The sequence below is a fragment of the Rhinopithecus bieti genome, unplaced genomic scaffold (assembly GCF_001698545.2).
Source record: "Rhinopithecus bieti isolate Rb0 unplaced genomic scaffold, ASM169854v2 scaffold_3067, whole genome shotgun sequence".
NCBI lineage: Eukaryota > Metazoa > Chordata > Mammalia > Primates > Cercopithecidae > Rhinopithecus > Rhinopithecus bieti.
The window spans coordinates 2,005,523-2,033,097 of NW_016804208.1; the positions used below are offsets into that span (position 1 = coordinate 2,005,523).

The following is a 27,575-nucleotide window of genomic DNA, read 5'->3' on the forward strand; positions in this document are numbered from 1 at the left end:
CTTTGAGTTACTTTTCGAGAAAGAATACACTGATGTGTAATAAAACAGTAAGTTTCAAGCTCTGCAGCATCAAAACTTTAAAAAATTACTTAAAGGCATTGGCTTTTTCTGTAACAGGGGGTGGGGGGAGAAATTTCTTTTGGCCTCCAAACTGTTCTTTTTTTTTTAAGGAAACACTAGTTTAAAACATTTGTAATGTACTTGGATGAAAAAGTCTTAAAGTAATACATCTCCAAAAATAATCCTTTATTTAGAAAGACTGGATAATTCACTGAAGTGCTAAAAGATTTTATGGAAATTTTCTCATTTTTCAATTTTATGTTGATCCCTAAATAGTGTTGTCTATAAAAATGTGAAATGCTAAATGAAAACTTAACATAAAAGAAAATATCTTACACCTGTTCTTACCATTTAAGGAGCAAGAAAATAGTCTGTTTCTGATTTCCTAAAAAGAGAACATCTTGTCTAAAGCATACGCTACTATACCAAGTGTCCTAGCTTTCCCAAAACATGCTATTTGCTGTATGCTCTTTGTTTTATCATAAAACATATGATATGATATGAAGACTCTCATAAAATAACGTGTGAAATTATATTCCCCTTTCTCGTGATCTTTTCTTACCTATTCATTTCGGAACATATATGCACCAGGATTTGACATCTGAATGTATAAAACATGAAGTGAGACCCAAGGAGAAAACTGCAAATGGTCCTTTTTTTTTTGCTTAGAATTGATTACATAAGAAGAGATGCTCTAGGATAAGAAGGAAACAAAATGTAAAAGCCCCAAAAGCAGGCATCACAACTAAAATTATTGATGTGTTTTGTGGTCTTCCCTGAATGTACTTCTAGGTCTTTGCAACATATCTCTGTTCTGAGTTTTATAAATCTTTTAATTCATAAGAAGTGTGTTTGGCTTCATTGAAATGGATAATATCAAAGTGAAACTTGAGGTTCAATTTAACTCTGTTCTCTCTTCTTCATATCCTATCCTTTATATCTCTAGCAATTTAAAACATGCAGGATAGTATAGAAAATAATTAAATAGGTAATTTTCTGCCCACTACCTTAAATTAACAATGGTGATTTAATCACATTTGTTTTATTTTTAAATATAATTAAAAGATTGAGGTAAATATAAAGTCTCTTTTTGTCCACGGTCTTGGACCCATTTCCCTGCCCATCCCTCAGAGTCAATCTGTGTGGTGAGTTTGATGAATATGCCTTGTAACCAATTTTTATTTGTATTTCATTTTAACTTATTTTTAGATACAAGCAGATCATCAACACCGGCAATTTTTGCTTCTGATCCTGCGACCTGCCCCATTATCCCTGGCTGTGAAACAACCATCGAGATTTCCAAAGGGCGAACAGGGCTGGGCCTGAGCATCGTTGGGGGTTCAGACACACTGCTGGTGAGCACCATCCAGAGGTGCTTCTGCACAGGCGGTCCTTCAGCCAGTCCTCAGAGACCATTATGGGGAGATTTCTAGCAGTTCTAGTGAAGGAAATATGAAGGCCGAGAAAAATTGTACTTGTTATTTTAATTTATAAGGCAAATATTCAGTTGGGTACGGGGGGTTTTCCTTTGAGCAAGCCAATAAATACTGACTTAGCAAGATTCTGCTACACTGGTGATTTTGACCTTGAAATTTCAAAGTGTTTCTATCAGTTCACCAGTCCTTGCTACATTTTAATTTCCTTTTTGCTGATATCCAGGTTGAGTTAAACCCATTTTAAGAGGAGTTTGAGCCAGGTGCGATGGCTCATGCCTATAATCCCAGCACCTTGGAAGGCTGAGGCAGGTGGATCACTTGAGGCCAGGAGTTTGAGATCAGCCTGTTCAATATGGCGAAACCCCAACTCTACTAAAAATACAAAAACTAGCCTGGCATGGTGGCGTCTGTAATCCCAGCTACTTGGAAGGCTGAGACATGAGAATATCTTGAACATGGGAGGCAGAGGTTGCAGTGAGCTGAGATTGCACCACTGCACTCCAGCCTGGGTGACGGAGTGAGACTGCATCTCAAAAAAAAAAAAAAAAAAAAGAGAGTTTGAAAATTAGATACTTTGTAGACAAAATTTTCTAAATGCCAAAATACCTTAAAATAATTTCATTTATGGATAAGAAAGTTGTCTCTCATCTATGTATGCATGTTTTATTTTATAGTTTTTTCTTTAATCTTCTCTATCATTAGGAAAAATGTATAAGCTCCTTTGAGCCTTTTAGCAAAAACTGTTGTTACACTTTCCCTTGAATTATATGGGGCTTATACCTGTAGAGCCAGAGTTTATAACCCTTATTGCTGTCTGTCAAAGTGTAATGTGTTTGGACTCCATTTCTGCTCACCATTCCTAGGAGAATGGGATAAGTTTGGGTATGTTTTGTTTGGGCCCTTAGGGTGCCATTATTATCCATGAAGTTTATGAAGAAGGAGCAGCATGTAAAGATGGAAGACTCTGGGCTGGAGATCAGATCTTAGAGGTATAGAATGCCTGTTTTTGACCTTCAAAATTAACAGAGAAAAGGCTCCTGGGGGGAGTGTTTCTTTCTTTGCTTCTTTCTCTCTCTCCCTTTCCCCACCTTACTCCCCTTTGCTTCTCATGTTCCTCACAGTCAGTGTCCCATTTCTGTCCAGGTGAATGGAATTGACTTGAGAAAGGCCACACATGATGAAGCAATCAATGTCCTGAGACAGACGCCACAGAGAGTGCGCCTGACACTCTACAGAGATGAGGCCCCATACAAAGAGGAGGAAGTGTGTGACACCCTCACTATTGAGCTGCAGAAGAAGCCGGGAAAAGGCCTAGGATTAAGTATTGTTGGTAAAAGGTGTGACTGAGGAAGACAAACCCAATGCTCCCTTGGAAATGATGGGACTTAAATTATTTTAAAGAATAATAACAGTAGCTGAATCTTTTATCAGTGGCTAGTGTTCAATAGGTAATTGTTAGACCCCTCACTACATAACCATAAAAAGATGTCGGTTTTGGACTTTTAAAATCAGAATATTGGAAGGTTTTGAAGGTACTTAACAAAAGTCATTTGGTATATTTTGAGCACCTGCTATGTGCTAGGAAATACATAGTTTTCAGAAACACGGTTAAAGAAGACATGGTTCCTGACCTCCAAAAACTCATCGTCTGGTGAATGTTGAATTAAATATATTCTTGCAACAAAGGAATCTATTGATGAGTGACAAAGATGCTTTGTGGGGGACCCATGGTAGCAAAGGAGAGAGGGACCAATTGACCCTATTTAATTAGTGAATTCGGGAAAATTTCCAAGAAAAGAGGTGTCTGAGCTGAGGCTAAAAGTGATAAGTGAGAATTGGTTTATTAAAGGAGAGTGGAAGATACTGTAGGGAGAAGGATCAGAGTGAACAAGAGTGTGCCATCAATAGGACCTAAAGCAAGGGGCCTGGGTGGTAATGGAATAGTGAATGCACAAAAATTCACAACCTAATTCATTTATATATAAGTACATTTTAAAAGTATTTACATATAAGTAATATTAACAAATTCATTTATAAGCGATACTAACAAATATATAATCCAGCAAATTTCATAAATCTTTCTTCCTTTTAGTATTATAAGCCCATCTGGATCTGATCTCAGAATCTACCAGATAGTTAAACTTGTGACGTCAGCATTCAGTAAAAAGCGCACCTGCGGTCTGCAGTGGCCCTAAGTTGATTTCGTCATTCCTTGGGCCTCAGATAGCCACCATTTCAAATCAGCTTATTTTTTTCAGTGAGTCGGAAATCTGTGAAATGGTGATCTTTATGTCAGGATATCCTTCTTTGGAAATAGGCATTCTTCAGAATTGCCAAACCAGCAGCATAGACCCCTGGTTCTGCAGCGACTTTTCTGTATGGAAATAAAAAGCATTTACACCATTTTGTTTTCTCAGAGACAGCTAAAGGCTAATTATTTTTAAACACAAAGAGTTTAGCATATTATTTGAGTCTCAGTGGGAATATGTCTAAAAATTATACTTTTTTTGGAATACAGTATCAGTAGCCTAGTTTTTATGAAATATGACATGGGTAACATGGCTACTACAGGATGTGGGGTCACCAGGTCATCATAAAAACCACCATTAATTAACCCTAAACTCTATGAAGACCGTACAAAGACCATCTAATCCAATATCCAGTTTATAAAGATGGGAAAGTGGAAGATCAAATGGTGAAATGGTTTGATGTCATGACCTTGGCAAGAACAAGGGATACAGTTCAGCTTTTACTATATATTTCTATTTATGGTTATCTTCGTGTCTTTAGAAGTTTTGGGGTTTTTTTTAATAGTTTTGTGAAAGAACGGTTGGGAATAAGATTTGTGTTTATTTTGCATAAACCTGTCTCGTGTGGAAGATGTGTAATGATTTCAAATAAAAGACATCACAGCAATGGTATTTAGATTTTGAGTTAATAAATGGTGTTTAATTTGAGATATACATCTGTTATGATTTTCAGTAATATTAATGATGTTGATGGTGATAGCAACATATTTATTTAACCACAAGTTACTATCATTCAAAGCTCCATTCTGGTTTGGAAAGAACAGCAGAGCTTGCATCCAAGGACTGATTCTTAAGTCTTACTTTTGCCACTTAGTAGCTGAGTGACCCATAAAATGAGAATGATAATACACACTGCTACTCACAGTGTATAATTGATGAAGAATAAATATTTTTATTGGAGATCATTTCAATCTATGAAGCACTATAAGACATAAGCTGTTATTTATCAAAAAATGTAATTCTAATGTTGCCCCAGTGTTGCTCCAAATAATAAAACTTTTAAAGTCATAAAACAAGTAAAATTTTGGGTAAAAACATAACATTTTATTAAATAAGCATTGCATTACAGTTGAGGAAAAGATAATGTTGAAATTCAAAATTGTGTGCAGAAACGATACTGGAGTATTTGTGTCAGACATTGTCAAAGGAGGAATTGCAGATGCCGATGGAAGACTGATGCAGGGAGACCAGATATTAATGGTGAATGGAGAAGATGTTCGTAATGCCACCCAGGAAGCAGTTGCCGCTTTGCTAAAGGTAAAAGATGCCAAAAATAATTCTGTGTAATAGCATAGAAGAAAAAAGAGAATTTTAACATTGGGCTATCATAGTCAAATTACTAATGACTTCTCTTTATATTTAAAGTGTCACCTCAAGCCTGGGTGCAATGGCTCACGCCTGTAATCCCACATTTTGGGAGGCCACGGCGGGTGGATCACTTGAGCCTAGGAGTTTGAGACCAGCCTTGGCAACATGGCAAAATCCCATCTCTACAAAAAAACTATAAAAATTAACTGGGCATGGTGGTGCGTACCTATAGTCCCAGCTACTCAGAAGGCTGAGGTGGGAGGATCGCATGAGTCTGGGAGGCAGAGGTTGCAGTGAACTGTGGTCATGCCACTGCACTCCAGCTTATGTGACAGAAACCCTGTCTCAAAAAAAAAAAAAAGGCCGGGCGCAGGCGCGGTGGCTCAAGACCTGTAATCCCAGGCACTTTGGGAGCCCGAGACGGCGCGACACGAGGTCAGGAGATCTGAGGACCATCCCTGGCTAACACGTGGAACCCCGTCTCTACTAAAATACAGAAAATTAGCCGGGTGAGGTGGTGGCGCCTGTAGTCCCAGCTATCGGGAGTGCTGAGGCAGGAGAATGGCGTAAACCCGGGAGGCGGAGCTTGCAGTTTAGCTGAGATCGGCCCTGCACTCCAGCCTGGGCGACAGAGCGAAACTCGTCTCAAAAAAAAAAAAAAAAAAAAAAAAAAGTCATCTTAATCTTTAAAATGGAAAGACTTCTAATCATTTATCTCCATAAAAAGTGCTACAAATACTAATCTGACTCAAAACTATTGAACTATTTGAAATTGACATTTAAAATCAGAAGCAGAATGGTCATCCTTATGCAACGAAGGTAATTTTAATGCAGATTCACTTGGCAGTACCTTCACTGGGGATTATCCTAATTATAAGGCCTCCATCCCTAGATATCATTCTAAACTCAAGTACATTTTACATTATAAAATTGGTTTCCTCCAAAGAAAACTCACCATGAAGGATCGTTAACCGATTGGAAAGGCAGAACCAGTTTCATTTTTAAAAATGAATTAATTGTAAAGCACAGAAAAGTCACTTGACAATTCCTGGGACTCTAGGCATATTCTCTGTCAGGGAATATTCCAGTTTCTAGAGGGAATTTGCATTCCTGTGAATAGGCAATGCTTATCTCCTTGTTTTGTTTTTTAACCTAATGTGTTTTATGACCTGAAGAAGTATATTTAACATTAACTAGAAAACTGTCATCATCAGTACCCATATCATGGGTAGCAATTAACATAAGCCTGCATGATAGTGCCCAGCAGCAGTAGAGCTGTTGGAGGTCTAATACGCTAAGGGGAGCCTCTGAGTGGCTGGGCTTCATGGAGGGATTTTCAAGTGGGCGCTTGGTTTACATAAACCAAACATATGAATGTGTTTATAAATTGGTTATTAAAGCAAAGTTAACATCTATCACTTCTCATTAGGGTTCTCAATCTTTAAAACTTAATGTAATTAGAATTCTTTAAGGAGGAATACATTCTTTTGGAGACACATTAAAACAATTGTTATCTCTTTAAGAATTATATATCCTAAAGAGAGAAAAAATGGAAGCATCCATAAAACAATGTAAATAATTTTAAAACCAGTCATTTAAAAAGCTAGTCTGGCCAGGTGTGGTGGCTCATGCCTGTAATCCCAAAACTTTAGGAGGCTAAGGCGGGCGGATCACCTGAGGTCGGGAGTAGTTCGAGACCAGCCTGACCAACATGGAGAAACCCCTTACTAAAAATACAAAATTAGCCAGGTGTGGTGGCGTGTGCCTGTAATCCCAGCTACTCAGGAGACTGAGGCAGGAGAATCACCTGAACCCGGAGGCAGACATTGCAGTGAGCCGAGATCGCACCATTGCACCATTGCAATACAGCCTGGGCAATAAGAATGAAACTCCATCTCAAAAAAAAAAAAAAGGCTATTCTGAAAGTACACAATGAACACCATAAATATTTGTATAACTTACATGTTTGTTGCTGCTGCTTATTTTTGTTTTATTAATTTTTCATTTAAAAATCTTATATAAATAATCCTTAATACACAACTTCACATAAAGTTCTTCATGCACATAGAGTTCATTGAAGTGTTATTTGTAATAGTGGGAAAATTGGAAGCAACGTGGTTGGCAAAAACTACATAAACTTTGGTATAAATAGTAAGGATGCATGGCAAACGTGTATCTGTTTGAAAGGATGTTCATGACAACTATTTTATTTTATTTTATTTATGTATTTTTGAGATGGTAGCCCTGCTGTCACCCAGGCTGGAGTGCAGTGGCCGGATCTCAGCTCACTGCAAGCTCCGCCTCCCGGGTTCGCACCATTCTCCTGCCTCAGCTTCCAGAGTAGCTGGGACTACAGGCGCCTGCCACCACGCTCAGCTAATTTTTTGTATTTTTAGTAGAGACAGGGTTTCACCGTGTTAGCCAGGATGGTCTTGATCTCCTGACTTCGTGATCCACCCATCTCGGCCTCCCAAAGTGTCATGACAACTATTTTAACATGATAAAATATATACAGTAGTCACTCCTAATCTGCAGTTTCTCTTCTTGTGGTTTCAGTTGCCCACAGTATAGTAAAATAAGGTATTTTTAGAGGGAGAGAGAGATCACATTCATATAACTTTTATTACAGCACATTGTTATAATTGTTCTATTTTACTATTAGTTATCCTCTTATTGTGTCTAATTTATAAATTAAACCTTATTTTACATTTATAAATTAAACCGTATGTATAGGAAAAAACATAGTATATGTAGAGTTTAGCACTATCTATAGTGTCAGCCATCCACTGGTGGGGGATCTTTGAACATATTCCCCCCTACAATAAAGGGGGACTACTGTAATTAGTGGAGAATATAAGACAGAGGATTGTATTTACGGCATAGATACAACTGTGTAAAAAATACAATCTTTTAAGTTTTTTAAACACTAATTATGAGGTAACTGTTGGACTTATGGGTCCTTTTCTTCCCCCATCTTTTTTCATTTTATTTCCAAAATTTTCTTCAGTGGGCGTAAATTGCTTTTGTATTGGAAAATTAACAATTTTAAAATAAAGCCCTTGATATTTGAGAGAAGTGTTACAGGTAGGTGAACAGGTTGCAACATTACACAGTGAATAATTAATGTATGGACTTGTTAACCTTACAGTTATGTAAACTGAAAATATAAATAGTTTCAAGAAGAGTTTGGTAAATTTGCAGCAAAGAAACCCCAAACCAAACAAATAAAAAAACAAACTTATGGATATTACAAGTCAATTTTTGACCTTTCAAAGTATGATTCATGATCAACATCTTCAAGAATAACACATCCCTTTGTACTCTCATCACTGAATAATTATATCAGTGCCCAATGTTTGTGTTAATCTTACTCCATTTTAGACACTGTCATAAGCATTGTCCATGGATTATTTATCTCAACAACCTATAATGCTGTATATTTTTTAAATTCAGAGTAAAAGATTTATTAAGGTTAAACATCCATTGCGGTCACATAGCTAATAAATCACGTAGTCTGGATTTAATCCAGTGACTCCAAAACAGGATCTCAAACACCTCCTTGTGCTACTTCCATATTAGACTGTGCATCATTTCTTGCATGCCTATGGTTTATTTGTAAAGGGGTACAAGAAGATTGTCTTCAGTTCATGTTTCCTGTTGATAGCAGTAGTTATCTAAATTTTATATCATAAGTTTATTCAGGCCCAGTGTGGTGATAAGAGAATTTACCCAATTTTCTAAGTACCTCTTCTATTGAGGGCAAAACAAGTTGCTGAGGTGGTGGTAGTGGTGGTTTCGTTGTGTTCGCTTTTTTTTTTTTTTCCTCCTGAGATGGAGTCTCGATCTGTCGCCCAGGCTGGGGTGCAGTGGCGCAGTCTCAGCTCACTGCAAACTCCACCTCCCGGGTTCACGCCATTCTTCTGCCTCAGCTTCCCAAGTAGCTGGGACTACAGGCGCCCGCCACCACGCCTGGCTAATTTTTTGTATTTTTAGTACAGACGGGGTTTCACCGTGTTAGCCAGGATGGTCTTGATCTCCTGACCTCATGATCCACCTGCCTCGGCCTCCCAAAGTGCTGGGATTACAGTCACTTTGTTTTTTAAACCCTCAGTTATTCAGCTTGTTTGGCCTATCAAAATTAGTGTGTTTCATGAGATAATTGCTCAATTCTCCATTTCTTTTTGGTAGAAGTAGTCTTCATAGAAATCATGAGGTGATAAGACAGACACTTGGTGTTGCTGCTGCTGCTTGTTACTATTTTTATTAGTTTGAATGTTTTCTAAAAAAGCCATTTTCCACAAGGGATTGGAGGTATCCTTGCTTATAGAAATTCCAAAAGGAAGATGCCTTTCAAAAAAGTCTTGAAGAATAAAATGTATTCCTAAACATGATTATAGCATTTTATTTAAACATTTCCATAAAACACCCCTCCATCCCCACCCCCAGTGTTCCCTAGGCACAGTAACCTTGGAAGTTGGAAGAATCAAAGCTGGTCCATTCCATTCAGAAAGGAGGCCTTCTCAAAGCAGCCAGGTGGGTAGCTGTGGAGTGCATCAGGGTGATGCAATCAGCATGCCAAGAGGACACACAGATGGCCCTGACTGTGGGTCTGTGTACAAGGTCTGGCCCCCTGGCAGTGTGGGATAGTGACTGAGGTAAAGAGTTTGAGACAGAAGAACAAGGAATCAGAGTAGCCGGGTAAACAAGGTGTAGCTGTTGAGTAGTTTGTAAGTTATTCTAAGGAAATTGATTTCAAGCATTCTTTTTTGACATGATTCTTTTTCCATAATCTCAAAAGGTAACTACCTAATATATGTAAAGTCTACCAAGATAACATATTTTTTATTTTCATTTTATTTTATTATTTATTATTATTATTTTTTGAGATGGAGTCTCTCTCTGTCACCTAGACTGGAGTGCAGTGGCATGATCTCAGCTCACTGCAACCTTCACCTCCCGGGCTCAAGTGATTCTCCTCCTGCCTCTACCCCCCAAGTAGCTGGGACTACAGGCCTGCCCCACCACACCCAGCTGATTTTTGTATTTTTAGTAGAGACGGGGTTTTGCCACGTCAGCCAGGCTGGTCTCAAACGCCTGACCTCGTGATCCACCTGCCTCGGCTCCCAAAGTGTTGGGATTATAGACGTGAGCCACTGCACCTCACCCCAAGATAACGTATTTTTAAAATATTTTATAGCAACATCAATCAATATTCAACTGAAGAGTCCCATATAAGTGAACTATAGATACTCAGCACCATGTATAAAAATGTGATGTTAAATATTTCAAGACTCTTGACAAGACCTCTTGACCCTCTGCTCAGTCTTGTCTACTGATGGTGGAAGCCGATTTTCATCAGTCTGTCCTTAGAGACCCCATAGTAGGCCAGGCGAGGTGGCCCACGCCTGTAATCCCAGCACTTTGGGAGGCCGAGGCAGGCAGATCACGAGGTCAGGAGATTGAGACCATCCTGGCTAACATGGTGAAACCTTGTCTCTACTAAAAAAAAAAAAAAAAAAAAAAAAAAAAAAAAAAGCCGGGCATGGCGGCGGGCGCTTGTAGTCCCAGCTACGCGGGAGGCTGAGGCAGGAGAATGGCGTGAACCCGGGAGGGAGGCGAAGCTTGCGGTGAGCGGAGATGTGCCACTGCACTCCAGCCTGGGTGGCAGAGTGAGACTCCGTCTCAAAGGAAAAAAAAAAAGAAAAGACCCGATACTGATTTTCTACATTACTACCATAAGTTTCCTATTAGCTGACCCTACTTCTACAGTTTTTGTTTAAGTCCTAGTCTTCCTACAACATCAGTTTAAATTTAAAGATTAGTTTGAATTAGATTATGACTATCCACTAAAATTTTAGGTAGATTGGAATCAATTTCATCTACCCTTTTAGCTTTATTTATGTCACTAGACAAATTCTCCTTTTAAAAGAAAAAAAAAAAACACCAGTAGAAACTGTGTTTAAATAGCTCATCAAATTATCAAATGCCACTATTGCTTAACAGGTATGTGCCTCTAGATTAAATTCTGAAATAAGTGGTATTTAGGGAGTATGTCACTTAGAAAACATTCTGAAATAGTTTTGTATTTGTAGGTGAGTGAAGGCAGCCTGTCATCTTTCACTTTTCCACTCTCTGGATCCAGTACATCTGAGTCACTGGAAAGTAGCTCAAAGAAGAATGCATGTAAGATTGGTTCCGAATTTTAAACATGGTTTGAATTTTGGCTGTCAACACTGATTTTTTTTTCTTGTTTACCTCTGAGCTTTCTTTTCCCCCACATCATCCCATATCCTAATATAGGTACAAAACATGTGTTAACAAAAGTCTGAACAACATGAAGTTGTGCCTATGGCAGCTTTTCCCATTTGATGTTTACCCTACAAGATACACTAAACATTTTAATCAGGATTCTGTAATTTTTTTTCTTACTAAGCAGATTGGTGTATTTGATTTTATTCCTTTTCTGTGTTTAATGTAACACCAGTAAATCAGAAGATGCCATTAAGTGAAGCCTTCTTTTTCCATGAAGATTGCAAAAATTTGAGAAAATTAATGTGATCCTCCTGTGTTTTAATTACGTGAAATCATGCTGCAGAGGAATTTTTGGCTTGGTGCATTGGTTGAGAGTTGTTCAAACTGAAGAAACTAACCATATGGCAGTTTGTGTTTGCAATGTGACTAATATTCTAGAAATTAAGGCACTTAAGTTCATGAATATTTTTAATGCATCCATGACTTTATTCCTCTCAGCTGTTCACATGTGTCTTTCTATGCAAAGCACATTTTGCCCTTGACTCATTCAAAGTGGATTATGTAGTTATATAATCAACACTTAAAATGAGAAGGGAGAATGGGATGGTATATACGTTTTTCCAGCTGGAAAAATAAATAGTTCCTATGTGAGACAGTTCTAATCATGTGTACTTGCAGCTTTGAGCACCCCCTTAAAAAAATAAAAAATAAACCTAGGTTATTCCATTTAGTCCCATCCAGCTTTAGATATTTTAATGAAGATAAAAAGTGAATGAACATAAAATAACCCTATTTTATCTTTTTTGCCTTTACAGTGGCATCTGAAATACAGGGATTGAGAACAGTTGAAATAAAAAAGGTAACTTCGGGAGAGAAAACAGTATAAACTCTGGTGTTTTCAGAGACATCTTCTTATGCGTTTTCTTGTTAACTTTCTTACTGTTTTAATGTATTCATCTCAAAAAAGTATGTATTATTACGTATTACATGTGAAATAACATAATGTAGTCCTTAATGAATTTCCTGATCATAGTACCTCATTTGAAAAATCATTGTTTGCATACTCTCTTTTGCTGAAAATAGCATCAGCTTGACCCCACACAAAATAGTATGATGCCTCTCACTTCTACACTGATAAGTAAACTTTTCACTTCAGCAGATACTTATTAGTTCTGAAACAGATTCCCCCAACAGCCATACACAAGAGACAAAGTAAAAGCAGCTGTGATTTATTGAGCCTTTACTATTGTTCTGAGCACTCTTATAGACACTTCATGTCATCATCATGTCATTAAATATTCACCACAGCCCTCTGTGAGAGGCACTGTTGTCTCCATTTGTAAATGAAGATCTAATGATTTATTGAGTGGAGTGTACTTATTTCAAGTTCCTGCATTTACAAGTATGACTTCCTGGCTTTGAACACAGGACTCTGATTCCAAAAGTGTGGTCTTTTCACTTCATGAATTTACCTGCTTTTCATCAGTTCCGCAACATGATTTTCATTTAGAATGTCTTGATTTATTTTACTTCCTGAACAGATGCTTATTTTCCTAAGCCACACTAAGCACCTGCGTCAAATAAAGTAATGCAGTTTTCTTGCATTTCATTTTCGCCCTTCCACTTAGAAGATCAGAGTTGACTATAGATATCATGCCAAAGAATAAACAAAATGTCAATGAATAATATTGCTTTGACCAAAATGTTATATCTGTTCCATGGCAGGGCCCTACTGACTCACTGGGAATCAGCATCGCTGGAGGAGTGGGCAGCCCACTTGGTGATGTGCCTATATTTATTGCAATGATGCACCCAACTGGAGTTGCAGCACAGACCCAAAAACTCAGAGTAAGTCGTACTAACAACCCTAGAAGCCCTAGCAAAATGTGCAGAAGTATTTTTATAAACCTTTGAACCTGGCTACCTGTTGCAAGGCAGTTTTAAATGTCTATATTTACTTTTAAATCATCTAATCCGAACACAGCAAGGCTTGCTTGGAGTAAAAGATAAAGAATATTAAAAGAAAAGAGAAAATGCAGATTTGCAGTTAAATGAAATAGTAAGATTTATAGTTGTTTCTTAATACATATTTTTATATGTTGAAATTCTGTGGAACAAGCTAAAAGAGAACAGAAAGTATTTTCAGAACACCAGTATGAAGTGAAATTTTTATCTTATATATTTTATTGGTTTAAATGCTGATTTAACTCTGTTAAATTGAAAAGTATTACTTATTTGCTTTCACTGATAATTTTGCAGAAGTTTAATATAAATATGACTTACAATGTTATAAAACAATATGCAAGTTGCCTCAAAGCTGAGGGATTATCCAAATTGTGGAGCACTACGATGGAATTTATGCCAACTGCCCAGCTCTAAAATTACATGAATATTCCATTAAGGCAACTCAGTCTCTCTAAAGCAAAAATCTCTATGGTTTCATACCTCAAATAGGTCTCAGAACATAACCACATTTTAGTTTAAATAGTCTTTAGGCTAGGAATGGTTCAGCCTCCTTTGATATCCAGATTTATGGCTGACACTTAAAACCTGATTGTATACATAGCACAGGGTCAGTAAACTTCTGGAAGGACAGATAGTGAATATTTTAGGCTTTGTGGGACCTGTGAGTCTCTGTTGCAACTACTCAACTCTGCCCTGTGAAAGCAGCCAAATAAGCATGGCTGTCTTCCAACCAAAGTTTATTAACCAAAACAGGCAGTGGGCCAAATTTGGCCTCTGGGCCTTAGTCTGCCAACCTCTGACTTAGAGTCACATCTAATGATTATAATAGTAATGTCCAGAGAAATTTCAGTTTCCAAATGATAGTGATTTTTTTTTCTTTTAATAGGAAGTAATGTCTCACCCAAGAGAAATGAAGAGCAGGGAAGAGTGACTTTCTCCTTCTTCCTCCCTCTCCCCTGGACACTATGGAACTCAACCATTATGCACTGCTTCTTTTTGTGGTTGCTGCTTATTGAACTTCTTGGAATTAGTGGTTTCCTTAGTTATATTTCAGTGGCTGGTAGCAGTATATATGTCATGTGCAAGGTGGAAAAGGAAATGAATACTCAGGTCTCAAAGACCCACTCTCCATGGCTGCTTTAGCAGATGGCCGTTTCTTTCTCTCCCTTGCAGGTTGGGGATAGGATTGTCACTATCTGTGGCACATCCACTGAGGGCATGACTCACACCCAAGCAGTTAACCTACTGAAAAATGCATCTGGCTCCATTGAAATGCAGGTAAGATTTTTATCCCAAGCATAATTCAGAATATAGGTAGCTTGAAGACATGTGAACTTTGATGTTAAAGCAGTAAAAATGATTAAATATTTTGCTATTATTTTATTTAATATTTATCTTGAATGTAAATGATTAAGAAAGTGCATATGAAACATATTTTGTAACATTTTACTCAGATGCATTGATTGTTTTATACTTTAAGGGGAAAAAAATCCAGGCCTTAGCAGTACATGATTATTTGCTAGAATTTTAAGTAGTGCTAGCAAGTGGCTTGTATTCTAAAGAGCTTTAAAAAATAATTACATATGAGACCACATTTTAAAAACGTCAAAAAAACTTTGTAGAATAGAATTAGAAGAATGTGTTTACTGTCAGGACAGTTAAGAGGCCTCTGGACCTTGTGAAATTTCATTCTCTTTGGTTGTATTTTATGTTAACAGAAATGATTAAATGGACAATAAAATGTACATTTTAATCCAAGTGCTCTTTTTGATAAAAAATTACTTTCCTTAGCCCCAGGAACATGTATTTTTTCTGTTTATCCTTCTCCTGTGTGCAGGTGGTTGCTGGAGGAGATGTGAGTGTGGTCACAGGTCATCAGCAGGAGCCTGCAAGTTCCAGTCTTTCTTTCACTGGGCTGACGTCAAGCAGTATATTTCAGGATGATTTAGGGTGCGTTCATACATGATGATTAGTGTTATCATTTTTTACTTTTGAATCAAGTCTTCCTGACAGTTGCGTTCTCTGTCCCGTGTTTCTAGGAATTACGTACAGGTAAAATGATAGAATATATGAAGTATGAATTACACATATCAGGTGCTTCTAAACTTAAATAATTATGGCATGGATTTAGCTGATCAAAGATAAGTAGAGAAATAGATAACTAGCTAGATAGATATGCATGCTACTACCCTTCCCATGGTTTCAGCTCTGATTTTGGAGTGGAAGATATTTTAGTCTTAATGTTACCACTTCATGTAATATGGAGCAAGTCAAATCTATCATTTTAAAATTTCCAGCACTGCCTATTCATTTAACATATTATACTTTGGATTGAAAAAATTCACAGTATTAAGTAACAACAATTGGATACAAAAGCATTGGAAAACAGAGAAAGGCACATTAGAAAATTTAAATAATTTGATGCAGCTTTTCCATTGCTTATAATTGATTTTTCTGTCTGAGCTTGGGTATACTGATGTTTACGATTTATTCTATTATTGTCCCCTGAACTTTGCCCTCTCACTTTAAATAAACTGGAAAAAGAATGAGCTTCTCTGTACAATGAGAACATGCCATGAATATGTTAGTTTAAGGGAACTGTAAATGAGTAATAGAATTAGGGTGTTAAGTAGGATTTCATTAGATTATGTAAATTTAAAATACCGAGCACAGCGTGCACTGACAATCTAAGCATCTCAAAAATACCCATAATATGCTCCTTGTCAGTGACAAAGAGAATTATGCTAACTCTAGGTGGATGTCAGATAATTCATAACATATATATAGATAGAGAGATAGGGTTTTTTTAATTTAAATCCTGTTTTTCCTTTCCTTCACCGTAGACCTCCTCAATGTAAGTCTATTACACTAGAGCGAGGACCAGATGGCTTAGGCTTCAGTATAGTTGGAGGATATGGCAGCCCTCATGGAGACTTACCCATTTATGTTAAAACAGTGTTTGCAAAGGTAAGCTTGCAAATTTTAACCACCCTCTTTTCCCCTAAACATTCATTAATAGTGGTCAGCAGCTGGCTTATTAGTTTATGGCCTGAGGTAATGCCAAATGGTTAACAGTTGATCATTTCTTTTCAAAACTCCCTATAGGAACAGGTCATTAAATATTTTTGTCCAATTTGAGGTTTCATTATATTTAAAGGAAAATAGGCTCAAATTGAAACTCCTTAACAATATACATAAAAATATTAATGGACTTTGGTTAGTAAAGCCTATTTTTTTTTCTTTGAACACAAATTGCACATGATTGTCTTTTGAAAATGGGACATTTTAAATGTGTATGCTATAGAGCACTGATATTTCTGTTTGCATTTTTTTGTTGTGAAATATAAAATAGTTATAGAGAAGTACATAAAGTACACATGAAAATTAATAAGCATTTATTTTATAAGTTTAATTTCATTGACTAAAACAAAAATAACTGCTGAAAAAAATTTAGGGAGTATCTAGCAGCCCTATCATCTATGATAAGTCAGTGATTTGCAATCAAGGGATTCAATTAACAAGATTGTCTAGTTATAATTATACCTATTCTATCTTAAGAAGGTTTAGAATAAGAGTAAAGATATTGCAATACTGGTAAAGCTATTAAAATAATTTAAACCCATGTAATTATTGTTAATATGTTAAGTTGTTTTCAGGAGCTACAAAATTGGACAAGATTTCCTGCAGGGAAAATTCAGAATCTCAAAATTTTACAGTGTAAAAGAAACAAAACTTAGTCAAACCTGTTTAAAATTTGATACAGGGCCTTTGGATTACTGGTATGGTCCCTTATGGATGTTTTATTTTATTATTTTGGAAAAGTTTTTTTTTTTAGCCAATTTAAAGTGCTGTACCTACAACAAGCTAGCTATAGGCTTAATTTATAAGATTTTTAAAAAAGCTATTGGTATGTCCAAAAATATAAACAGCATTTGCTAGTGAATAGAAGAGTCCACAGTCCTTTTCCTCAGCCTAGGAACAATTTATTTAAGGCATGCTAGTTAGAACATATTTTAAGAATTTCATCATTATGGATTCCTCATTAACTTTTCCATATTTTTAATTTTATATTTAATTGTATAATTGTCTTCTATAAGCATGCTTTAAGATGGGGTTCTTTTTCAAACAACAATGTCTGTATTTAATCTTAATCATTTAGGGTCCATAAGGATATGAAGAATCTCTCTACCCTTGGGAAGTAAGAACTAAGACAGCTTGCATAGCTTTTTCAAAACCACAAAAAGAATTAGAAATAGCAGTGGGTTTTAAATTTAGAACTTACGCCTTATCCTGCCATAGTTAACGTTCAGGTGGCTTTGTGCTTTTCAGACCTTTGGATTTTGTCATCCCTCAAGCCATTGTCCTGTAAAACTATTTTTGTTCCTACCTAATCATTTACCTACTTTCTGTAGGTCTTCTTTACAGGATAGAAAATCCTGGATTCTATTGAATCATTCCTACTAGGCAAATTCCCAAATATTCTTTATTAATTTGTGTTCCCACCAACTGCTGTGCTGAACAGCCAAAAACTCATCCAACTAATCTGTTGACTGCTAAATTCTCTCTCAAATTGGTATCTCAATGCTAAAGCCATTTAGGAGAAAGACCTTCTTTGTCTATGTTCATCATTGCTTAATGGCTTAGAGCACCCATGGAGCACCGGGAGTAATGTGTGTACATGCAGAGCAATTTACATTCCTGTTCAGATCTTTTTCTGTTGTGAGCTGCAAGGCAGCATTTTTTGAGAAATAAACAAGTCTACCTTATAATTTGCAGGGAGCAGCCTCTGAAGATGGACGTCTGAAAAGGGGCGATCAGATCATTGCTGTCAATGGGCAGAGTCTAGAAGGAGTCACCCATGAAGAAGCTGTTGCCATCCTTAAACGGACAAAAGGCACTGTCACTTTGATGGTTCTGTCTTGAATTGGCTGCCAGAATTGAGCCAACTCAACCCCTAGCTCACCTCCTACTGTGAGGAGAATGGACTGGTCCTGACTTTTTTTATGCTGTGTTCAGCAGGTCTTCAAAACTATAGGGGGGAAATAACACTTAAGTGTGTTTTTCTCATATAGAAATGCTTTCCTTACTGACAACCTCTCATCATTTTCTTTTCTTCTTGCATTTTGTGAACTTAAAGTCAAAGAGAAGGAATATTTGTGTAGGTGAATCTGGTTTTATTTGTGAAGATATCTAATGTTTTGTAGTCACATGGGCAAGAATTATTACATGCTAATCTGGTTAGTATAAAGAAAGATAATTCTAAAGCTAACCAAAAAAAAAATGGATTCAGTAAATTAGAATGAAAAATGAAAATATAAAATAAAGAAGAAAGTCTTGGGGAGTTTTAAAAAAATGCCTCAATTTGGCAATCTACCTCCTCTCCCTACCCCAAACTAAAAAAAAGAGAAAAAAAGTTTTCTATTGAAAATCTTTAAAAATACTGTCAGTATTTTAAAATTTTCAACACAGTATAATAAAAACATTGCATCTCCCCACCTCTTACATGCATATGTATTTTTCCTGCTAAAATTGGTTTCTATAATTGAGTAAATAGCAAATATATGAAGCAATGTCCCTAAATTTTATAAAGAAATTATATTTAATGCATATCTCAATTTTCATTTTTATTTTTGACCTTTTATAAAATATTTTCATGTTGCTACAAGTAAATGATGATGCCACCCCATGTTGACTATGGTTTTTCTAGAAAGCAACTATGCTGCTAATCATAGAGGGACATAGAAGGGTCCCAGAATCTTTAGTGCTGGTTTTAACAGCTGATGCAACATTAAAAATGTGTTAGTGTGCTGTGCAATTGGTTTTCAATTCGTATTAATCTTAATGATAGAAAACAATGTGTTAGTAATTAATTTGGTTGTTTGCCATTAGTAAATTGATAGAAAAATTAAGGCGATTAACATAACTTCATTTCATTGCCTTATATTAACATCTTACAATACAATAGTTTAAGACTAAGGGAAACAGATGGAGCTGTTTATTGAGACAACTGGTGAGGAATTATCATGTGTTCATTCCCATTTTAGAGCGTGAAACTCCTACATTAGAATATATAAAGTCACTTTAAATATTATCTATATTTGTAACAGAAGTAGTGTACAGATATTTTATTACAGCATTTTTGTGTAAATGCAGAATTAAAGTGAATAAATAAGAATTTTCAGTGGTGTACAAATAAAGAAGCAGCAAGCATTTTTTGTTGTTGTTCTTTGTACTGTGGAAAAGCTTTGTTATATACTGTTCAAGATTTACAACTTAAAATTGGTTTTTTATCATGTCTAACTGCACATATGGTGTCCATAGTTACAGCTAAAGGAACTTTGGACAACATCATTATGGAAAGCTTAATATTTTTTACCTCAACAATTTTTTCTAGCACTAAAGATTCATAGACTCCTCATAGATTAGAGGAAGATGACATTGTAGAAAGAGAAGTATCTTGCCTGTGTATGTTTTTCTCAGATGCTGTTAATGCAGTAATATTGTAAGTTGCTCTCCAGTGTAGTCAAGAACTATTGAAGTGTATTCAGATGGACAAAATCATAATCAAAATTATTTGTATTAATAAACATGACAAGTCCAACTTGAACGCTGAGCAAGGAATGAGGGGAACTTTGCTCTACTAGTTTTGTACCAAATTAGCTAACAAGCTTGCATTTCCCTCTCATTCATCTTATCTGTAAAATGATAGATTATTTTATCACAAAGGTTCTACTTAGTTCTAAAATACGAGAATTCAGTGATTCTTACAGAAAACGAATAGAAGAAACTACATATTGCAACAACTCAAAAGTTGTTAACCAATCATTGTAAATTTAGGTGCTCAATGTAACAAAACTCATTTTAGTATCCCAGTGACACATCTACCTTCTTAGCCATCATTTAGTGGCTCTCCATAATAAAAGATGCCATTATTTCATGGTAGGCTGCTGGAACATGAACTAACCTCCCATCTGAGTTTGAGCTAGCAAGATATTTTTATAGAGGATGCTCCCTACCAGACTGTATGGGAGAAAGCCAACCAACCCCTTCAAGTTTCATAATATGTCTAAGTGCTCCCAACAAGAACAGCCCAGTTTAAATAGTGTCTCCCCATGATTCATGTCCATCTGAAACCTCAGAACGTGACCTTTGGAAATGGGGTCTTTGCAGATGTATTGAGTTAAGTTCATGCTGGTTTAGGATGTGCTCTATCCTATGACTGTGGTTTCCATTTAAGTAGGCATTGTGAAGTCACAGACATAGGGAAGAAGGCCCCATGAAGATGGAGGCAAAATAAAACCAAACAAACAAACAAGCTAAGGAATACCTAGGGGGCCCTCAAAAGCTGGAAGAGACAAGGCATGTTTTTTCCCTAGGGCCTTCAGAAGGAAGTTGGCCTTATTGACACTTTGATTTCAGGCTTCTGGCCTCCATACTGTGAGAAAATAAATTTTTGTTGTTTTAAGCCACAGTTTGTGGCACTTTGTTTAAGCACTGGGAAACTGATAGAGTATCTTAAATATTGGTTGCACGTGGTGGCTCATACCTGCAATTCCAGCACTTCAGGAGGCCAAGGTGAGCTGATCCTTGAGCTCAGGATTTTGAGACCAGCCTGAGTAACATGGTAAAACCCCATCGCTACAAAAAGTACAAAAAAAAAAAAAAAAAAAATTAGCCAGACAGCTACTCGGAAGGCTGAGGCAGGAGAACCACTTGAGCCTGAGAGGCAGCAGTTGAAGTGAGCCAAGATCACACCATTGTACTCCAGTGGGAGATGGGAATAAAACCTTGCCTCAAAAAAAAAAAAAAAAAAAAAAAAAAAGTTTATGTGTGCTGAGCTACTGTCATTATGTCTGGCTAACGGGAGAAACTCTATGAGTAGCTATTAATTAACAAAGACAAAGCACATTAAAGAGAAAATGGAAGGAGGGAAGGAGGAAGGAAAGTAAAGTTTGAGAGGAAAAAGTATAGATTCATAAGTACTGGGGATAAGTCACGAAGCCTTATGCTTGCTATATTATTTCATTCTGGAAATACAGTAGTTGTCTGTTGTGAAAGAAGAAAGTGCTTGAACAAAGAGTTTAAGTAAAGACGAATATTGCAATGTTAGTGCCAATATACCACCCAAAACAGTGGATTGCCATATAGGTTCCATAAATATAATTATGTTTGCTTAAATCAAACTGGAAATACCACAGATTTCTAGTATTCTTCATACCACTCCAAAAGGATAATAATAACAGTAATAAAGTATTTCATATATATACACACACACACACACACACACACATATATTAGCAGCAGGAATGGCAAGGTAATGTAGCAGATCAGTAGAATTGATAGGACAGTGATGGAGTTAGAAGCATAAAAAAATTAAAATTTGTGAAAGATTAGACAAAGGAGGAGAGGGTTTTTTTTTTTCCATTTTATGAATCTTGACAAAGCAGATTCTGATAGATATGAAGAAGCAAAGGGAGCTCTTCCCTGCTGTGAGATATACAATACTAAACTGCCTTAGATTTGGTCAGCTACTTGATTGTCTGAGAATGCCATACAATGATTTGGTGCCCCTCTTGAGATCCCGGAGTAAATAGAGAGGTTGAAAAGATGTGTTCAGGGAGACAAGTAATAAATAGACTTTTTTTTTTTTTTTTTTTTTTTTTTTTTTGTCTAGGTGTGGGAATGTCAAAACTATCATCACTTGCTTTCAGCAGCCCTGGTGTGTTGTTTCATGTCAGTGACAGATATTCTGGAATGCATTTGATTTGCACAAAGATGTTTCTCAACTTTCACTACTAGGAATTAATGTTTAACTTTGTCCTTTTCTAAAGAGAGTTATTTGTAAGGCAGGATTGGCCTCTAATACCTTAAGAGGCAAAAGTTGGTGTCAAGAAAAGTTCTAACTAAGAGCATGAAAACGGGAAAGCAAGTGTTCTTAAGGTGATTTTTATATGCTTGGCATTGAAATTTCGTTTTCCTCAAAATACAAGTATTCCATATTCATTTCAATGTAATTTTAAAAAAATGATATTATCTGTGTAAGAATTTTTATTGTCAGCCAAGTACTGAAAGTTCAATAATAAGGCCCTTAAAAGGCATTCTGTCAAGCAGGAGGCAAATGTATGGTAAGGATCTCAGAACTGTCTCCCTAAAGTTGTTATTTGAAATTTCCAAAAGGATAACACCATCAAAAGACTGCCTTAGGCTGCTTCTAGGAGGAAACTTCAACTTGTTCACTTAACTTTAGACACTTTTTGGAAAGTTATGTCAAGTGTTGAGTATTTTGTGATCCTTTCTCCCCCCACCCTCCTCCTCTTTACATCCATATTTACAGAAACACACACAGTTATCCTCGGAAAACATAATTTTTCTTCTTACATATTTTCTTATTGATGTACTGGAAATTACGATTTTTGACCTGAGTCTATCTTAAAATATTTGGCGTTCACGGTTCCACTACACTGAACTTCATTCACCTAAACGTACTTTATTCCATTCAGCAAAACTTTAAAGATGTATCTTGTTTTGGAAAATTAAATGAGATAACTGCATGTGAAGTACTAATACCTTGCACAGAATAAGCTTTTAAGAAATGATTGGCGCAGTTGTACTTATAAGACGTAGAGTCATATAAATTCAGTACTTTCTTTAAATAACCTTCAATTTTTGTTTTTGTGTAATCATGTCTTGTTCTTTGGAAGTTGGATGCAAATCAACTTACACAAAACTTTCCAAAGTTTCAGTTATTTTATATACAACCTTCGTGATGTTTCCCGTATTTTTGTGTAACTGTACTATGAATTACTAAACATTTTTCTTTAAAGCAAACTGATTTTTTTAAGTTAAATTTGCTCAAAAGAAATAGTATCTCATTACTTTCAATGGAAAACCAGTATCATTTGCCATAATAACTATAAGCAAAAGTTCATAAAGCAAAGGAACAAAATTTTACCAAGATACTATTGTCCACCAAGAGTCAAAACTGTAGGTCTGCACCCTGCTTTCTGTTAGAAAGGGAGAATCACAAATGTTAGAATAGTGTCAAAATCTCCATGGAAACTCTTTTCTGGGCTTAAAGGAACTGAATGGTATTTTCATACCTTTCTAATGATGTGATTCAATATTTCCTAGTGCCTTGTGAGTGCCACCTAAAATCATGATTTTGTGATGTTCTTCCTCTTTGGAAAAAACTCTAAAATATTAATACTAAAATCAAGAACATTTTGTTTATAGGACTCCTTTTTTTAAGATGTGAAAGCTAGCCAGTCAATTCCCGTTCTTAAGTATATTCTTAGCTAGGGAGGTTGCTTAAGATTTTGTTTATAAGACTTTCACTAAAATCAGAATTGGGTCATTGTGCCCAATGCTTTAGTTTTGGCAATCTGCGTTTGAAATAAAGGACAAATGACATAAATTAATGGAGTAAAATTAATGTTGTGGTAATATTAAATAAAGCTAATGCCTTTTGCACCTGGAGGGCTATGCAGATGGCAGGCATACCTAATTATGCACCCTGCTGCCTTTAAGTGTACTGATAAAAATCTCTCAACTGAGTATGAAATATGTTCATTCACTGGCTCCAGAAAAGTTTGAGTAAGGCAACACAATCCACAGAAAGCCTAACATGCTTATTTTTTAGTGGAAAGAAATAAAATTCTATCAGTTAAATGAAATAATTGAATACTTATTTTTAAAACAAGTTATTATTACTGTTGGATTTGTTCTTTCTGTGAATATCAAAATATATGTCTGTCATTCCCATTAGAAAAAGATTGTTCTCAAACTAGCAAGGAAGTACTTAAATGTAAGTTTATATTTACACATGCTGCACATGAATTAAAGAGAATAATTTGCTAGTGGAATTCTAAATAAATTGATTTGTTTTCTTTAGATATAAATTGGATTGGTTAGTCATTGCTGAGATATTTATAAACTTGTTCAATTCTTTAAGAAGTAACTTCTCTAGAAAACATGTTGCTTTAGTTAAAAATATAGATATTTTGCTACAGATATTTCAGAAACGTGACTGAGCCTTAAAAACCTTACTGTGAGTTCTCTTCACTTAAGGAGTGAACTTCATTTTGTTGCATTTAGATACATATGCAGTTAAAAGTACAACCAGCAACTACTGCTGTTAGCTTCAGAATTATTTTTAAATTCCTATTTCTAATATTTGTTACACATTCCTATTATATTTCTTATAATTACACATGTATTTATTACCTACATTTTTTAAAAATAAAGGTCCAGTAAACTATGATTACTTTTCAGGCAGAGTTTTCATCAAAATAGGAGAGCGGGTGTCAGGTGTTTATAATAAAGGATACTAGTTAATTTTTAAGAACAAGTGGTTTATTTTTAGCCTAAAGAGCATATAGTTTCCTCATCTTTAACTGTTTAATCCTAGGATTAATAAAGAAAATGTATATTTGTTTTTGTTTTTGAGACAGGGTCTCACATTCTCACTTAGGCTGAAGTGCAATGGTGCGATCATGGCTCACTGCAACCTCCACCTCCCATGCAGTTCTCTCACCTCAGCCTCCCGAGTAGCCAGCTAGGACTACAGGTGCAAGCCTCCATACCAGGCTAACTTTTGCTTTTTTTTTTTTTTTTTTTTTTCTTTTGGTAGAGACAGGGTTTCACCATTTGCCCAGGCTGGTCTCAAACTCCTCCTGGGCTCAAGCAATCCACCTGCCTTTGCCTCCCAAAGTACTGTGAGAAAAGTTTCACATTTAAAATTGACATTTGTAATAGTTGTAAGCCACATTTATTTGTAAGTGTCTGCTTATTATTGCTTCTGTTCAGCGGTGTTGATGAAAAGAGTCAACCTCTGTAAAATATTTGAGATTTATTCTGAGCCAAATATGAGTGACCATGGCTCATGACATAGCCCTCAGGAGACCCTGAGAACATGTGCCCAAGGGGGTCAAGGTACAGTTTGGTTTTATACATTTTAGGGAGACATGACATATAAATCAATACATGTAAGATGTATGTTGGCTTGGTCTGGAAAGGTGGGACAACTGGAAGCTGGAGCTTCCAAGTCCATAGTTAAGTTTAAAGATTTTGTCATTAGACACTGGTAGAAAGAGTTATTAACAGAAAGGCATGTCTAGGTTATGATAAGGGGTTGTGTAGGCCAGGGTTTTCTCTTAAAGATGAAGTTTCTAGGTAGCAGGCTTCAGAGAGAATAGATTGTAAATGTTTCTTATCAGACCTAGTGTGTTCTATCAGTAATTCCAAAAGGGAGGAGGGTATAATAAGGCGTGTCTGGCTCCCCCTTCTCATCATGGCCTGAACTCATTATTCAGGTTAACTCTGGAAGGCTCTTGGCTGAGAGGAGGAGTCCATTCAGATGGTTGGGGGACCTTATAATTTCATTTTTTTGGTTTACAGTAGTTAATTTTTTCTAAAGCTTTTCCTTTCTGTACATTACAGTTATTCATATAACAAAGTTATCAATGTTTTATCCTTCACTTTACCTGTCTTGCTCTTGCACTTAATGTAAATCATAGCTGATAAATGTCGTATAAGGACGGAACTCCAGGTTTCTCTGAAATGTAATGTGAAGGGCCTGGGCCTCCAGAGCTCAGGGCCCTGACTTCATAACCTGGCTGGGCTCCTGATTAGCAGGCAGCTGACTTCTGTGAGCCTCTGCCTGCTTTGTTGGCAAAATGGGAATAATAACATCTTTCCTCACAGCACTCTTAGTATCAAATGAGATGAGGTGGTTGCTTATGATAGCACCTGATAAATGCTAGAAATATTGTTAGGATTACAAAAGTCAATGTAACTTAAGAGCTGTGGTGATACATATAATGGAATTGTGGAGGCCATCTCAAAGAGTGTACTAACACTACTATGAATTTGTATCCCGACCTTCAAAATAATCTTATAAAGTGCCTTCCTACTTTCTTATTCTAGAGATTTCTGCCAGAAAAGAAGCTAAAACAAAACGATTCTAGGAGAATTGAGAACTGCAAGGTCTCATTGATTGGTGAAGTGAATGTTCCACTCCTTAACATTTTAAATAAGAGATGTTTTGGATGGGAGATATTTAAACCTAGTGAGAGGTTTTATCAATCAAAGCCCCAGCGCTTGTATAATAAGCCAAGTATATAGTTTACAAGATAATGGGAAATTGCAAGATATCCGTCACTCATATAATCCCTCCTCTCCAGTCATCTGTGTTAATTAGGATAAGTAGATTCCACTTTAATTCCCTTTTAATGTACAATTCCTCTTCAAAAGGAGGGAAAAAGAAGAACTTAGCTTAGTAGACTAAACAGCATTCTAGAAGGAAGTTGGTGAGATCATACTGTTGGCAAAATGCTTGTTTTCATTCATATTAGTTATTATTTCTGAAATGGTTGATACTAAATAAATTGGAGAAATGGAAGGTGGAAATTGTATATACCTCTAATGGTTAAGTTTTTACATTATTTTAAGCAGTCAAGTAAAGGAAATTTGCTTCTAAAGAGGACTTCTGCCAAGGGATGATCACATGTGACCATAAAATAAGCCTCGTGCTCTACAAAGACCTGGCTCTGAAAATTCATACTGTTTAAGATTTGGGTTAGGGCTGGGAAAATAGAGCTTCTATTTAAGATACTGTAGCATGCTTTTCTTTGGGTGCCATGCAAGGGTAGTGCCTCTCTGAACTGGACAGCAGACAACTGGTACACGTAAGCCTAATTTTTTGGTTTGCACACTGGATGAGTTAAGTTTCTAAACGAGTCTCGATCTCCACTTGCTAGTAAAGTGTTTTATGAAGATTTATTTTAAAAATCATACATTTCAAATATTGGAAGACAGTGAAGGGCCAAGAATCACTTTGAAACATTAAGGAATTGAGATCTAAAAGAATATATGTGCAGAGCCACCTGTGTAGAAGTTATCATTTGCTATGCTAAGATATATGTGTCCATGTCAAAATTGTGATGGGAAGTTCTGAAGTGTAAAAATCATTGGTAACTTTTCCTTTATGAACCATAGACCATATTTTTTGATGTGCTGTACTTCCCATGATACTTAGAGGCTTATCTATGTTTCAACTTTCAAATGAAAAAGAAAAGTTACTGGAAAAGTTAACAGAACTTTACATATAGGAATTCTGAATACCAGACAGATTAGAAACTCTGGTTGCTCAAAAAATTTTGAAGGGGAAAAATGGGATTAGAGTCCCCAGTTTGAAATTTTGTTTCTCTAAATCTATTTATTCATGAGGATAATATCTTCCTTCCCA

The 27,575-nt window shown here is 36.2% G+C and overlaps 1 protein-coding gene across 1 annotated transcript in view; it reads left to right on the forward strand.

Moving 5' to 3' along the window:
• MPDZ (multiple PDZ domain crumbs cell polarity complex component) overlaps positions 1-19,523 on the forward strand; it is a 163,714-nt gene extending 144,191 nt beyond the window's left edge. The window contains exons 36-46 of the mRNA XM_017867162.1: positions 1,134-1,415; positions 2,402-2,485; positions 2,640-2,833; positions 4,915-5,062; positions 11,206-11,296; positions 12,181-12,224; positions 13,091-13,213; positions 14,504-14,608; positions 15,168-15,280; positions 16,174-16,297; positions 18,107-19,523. Coding sequence (XP_017722651.1) covers positions 1,134-1,415; positions 2,402-2,485; positions 2,640-2,833; positions 4,915-5,062; positions 11,206-11,296; positions 12,181-12,224; positions 13,091-13,213; positions 14,504-14,608; positions 15,168-15,280; positions 16,174-16,297; positions 18,107-18,253 — 1,455 coding nt within the window. The 3' untranslated portion in view covers positions 18,254-19,523. The remainder of the gene's footprint in view (positions 1-1,133; positions 1,416-2,401; positions 2,486-2,639; positions 2,834-4,914; positions 5,063-11,205; positions 11,297-12,180; positions 12,225-13,090; positions 13,214-14,503; positions 14,609-15,167; positions 15,281-16,173; positions 16,298-18,106) is intronic.
• The last annotated feature ends 8,052 nt before the right edge of the window (positions 19,524-27,575 follow it).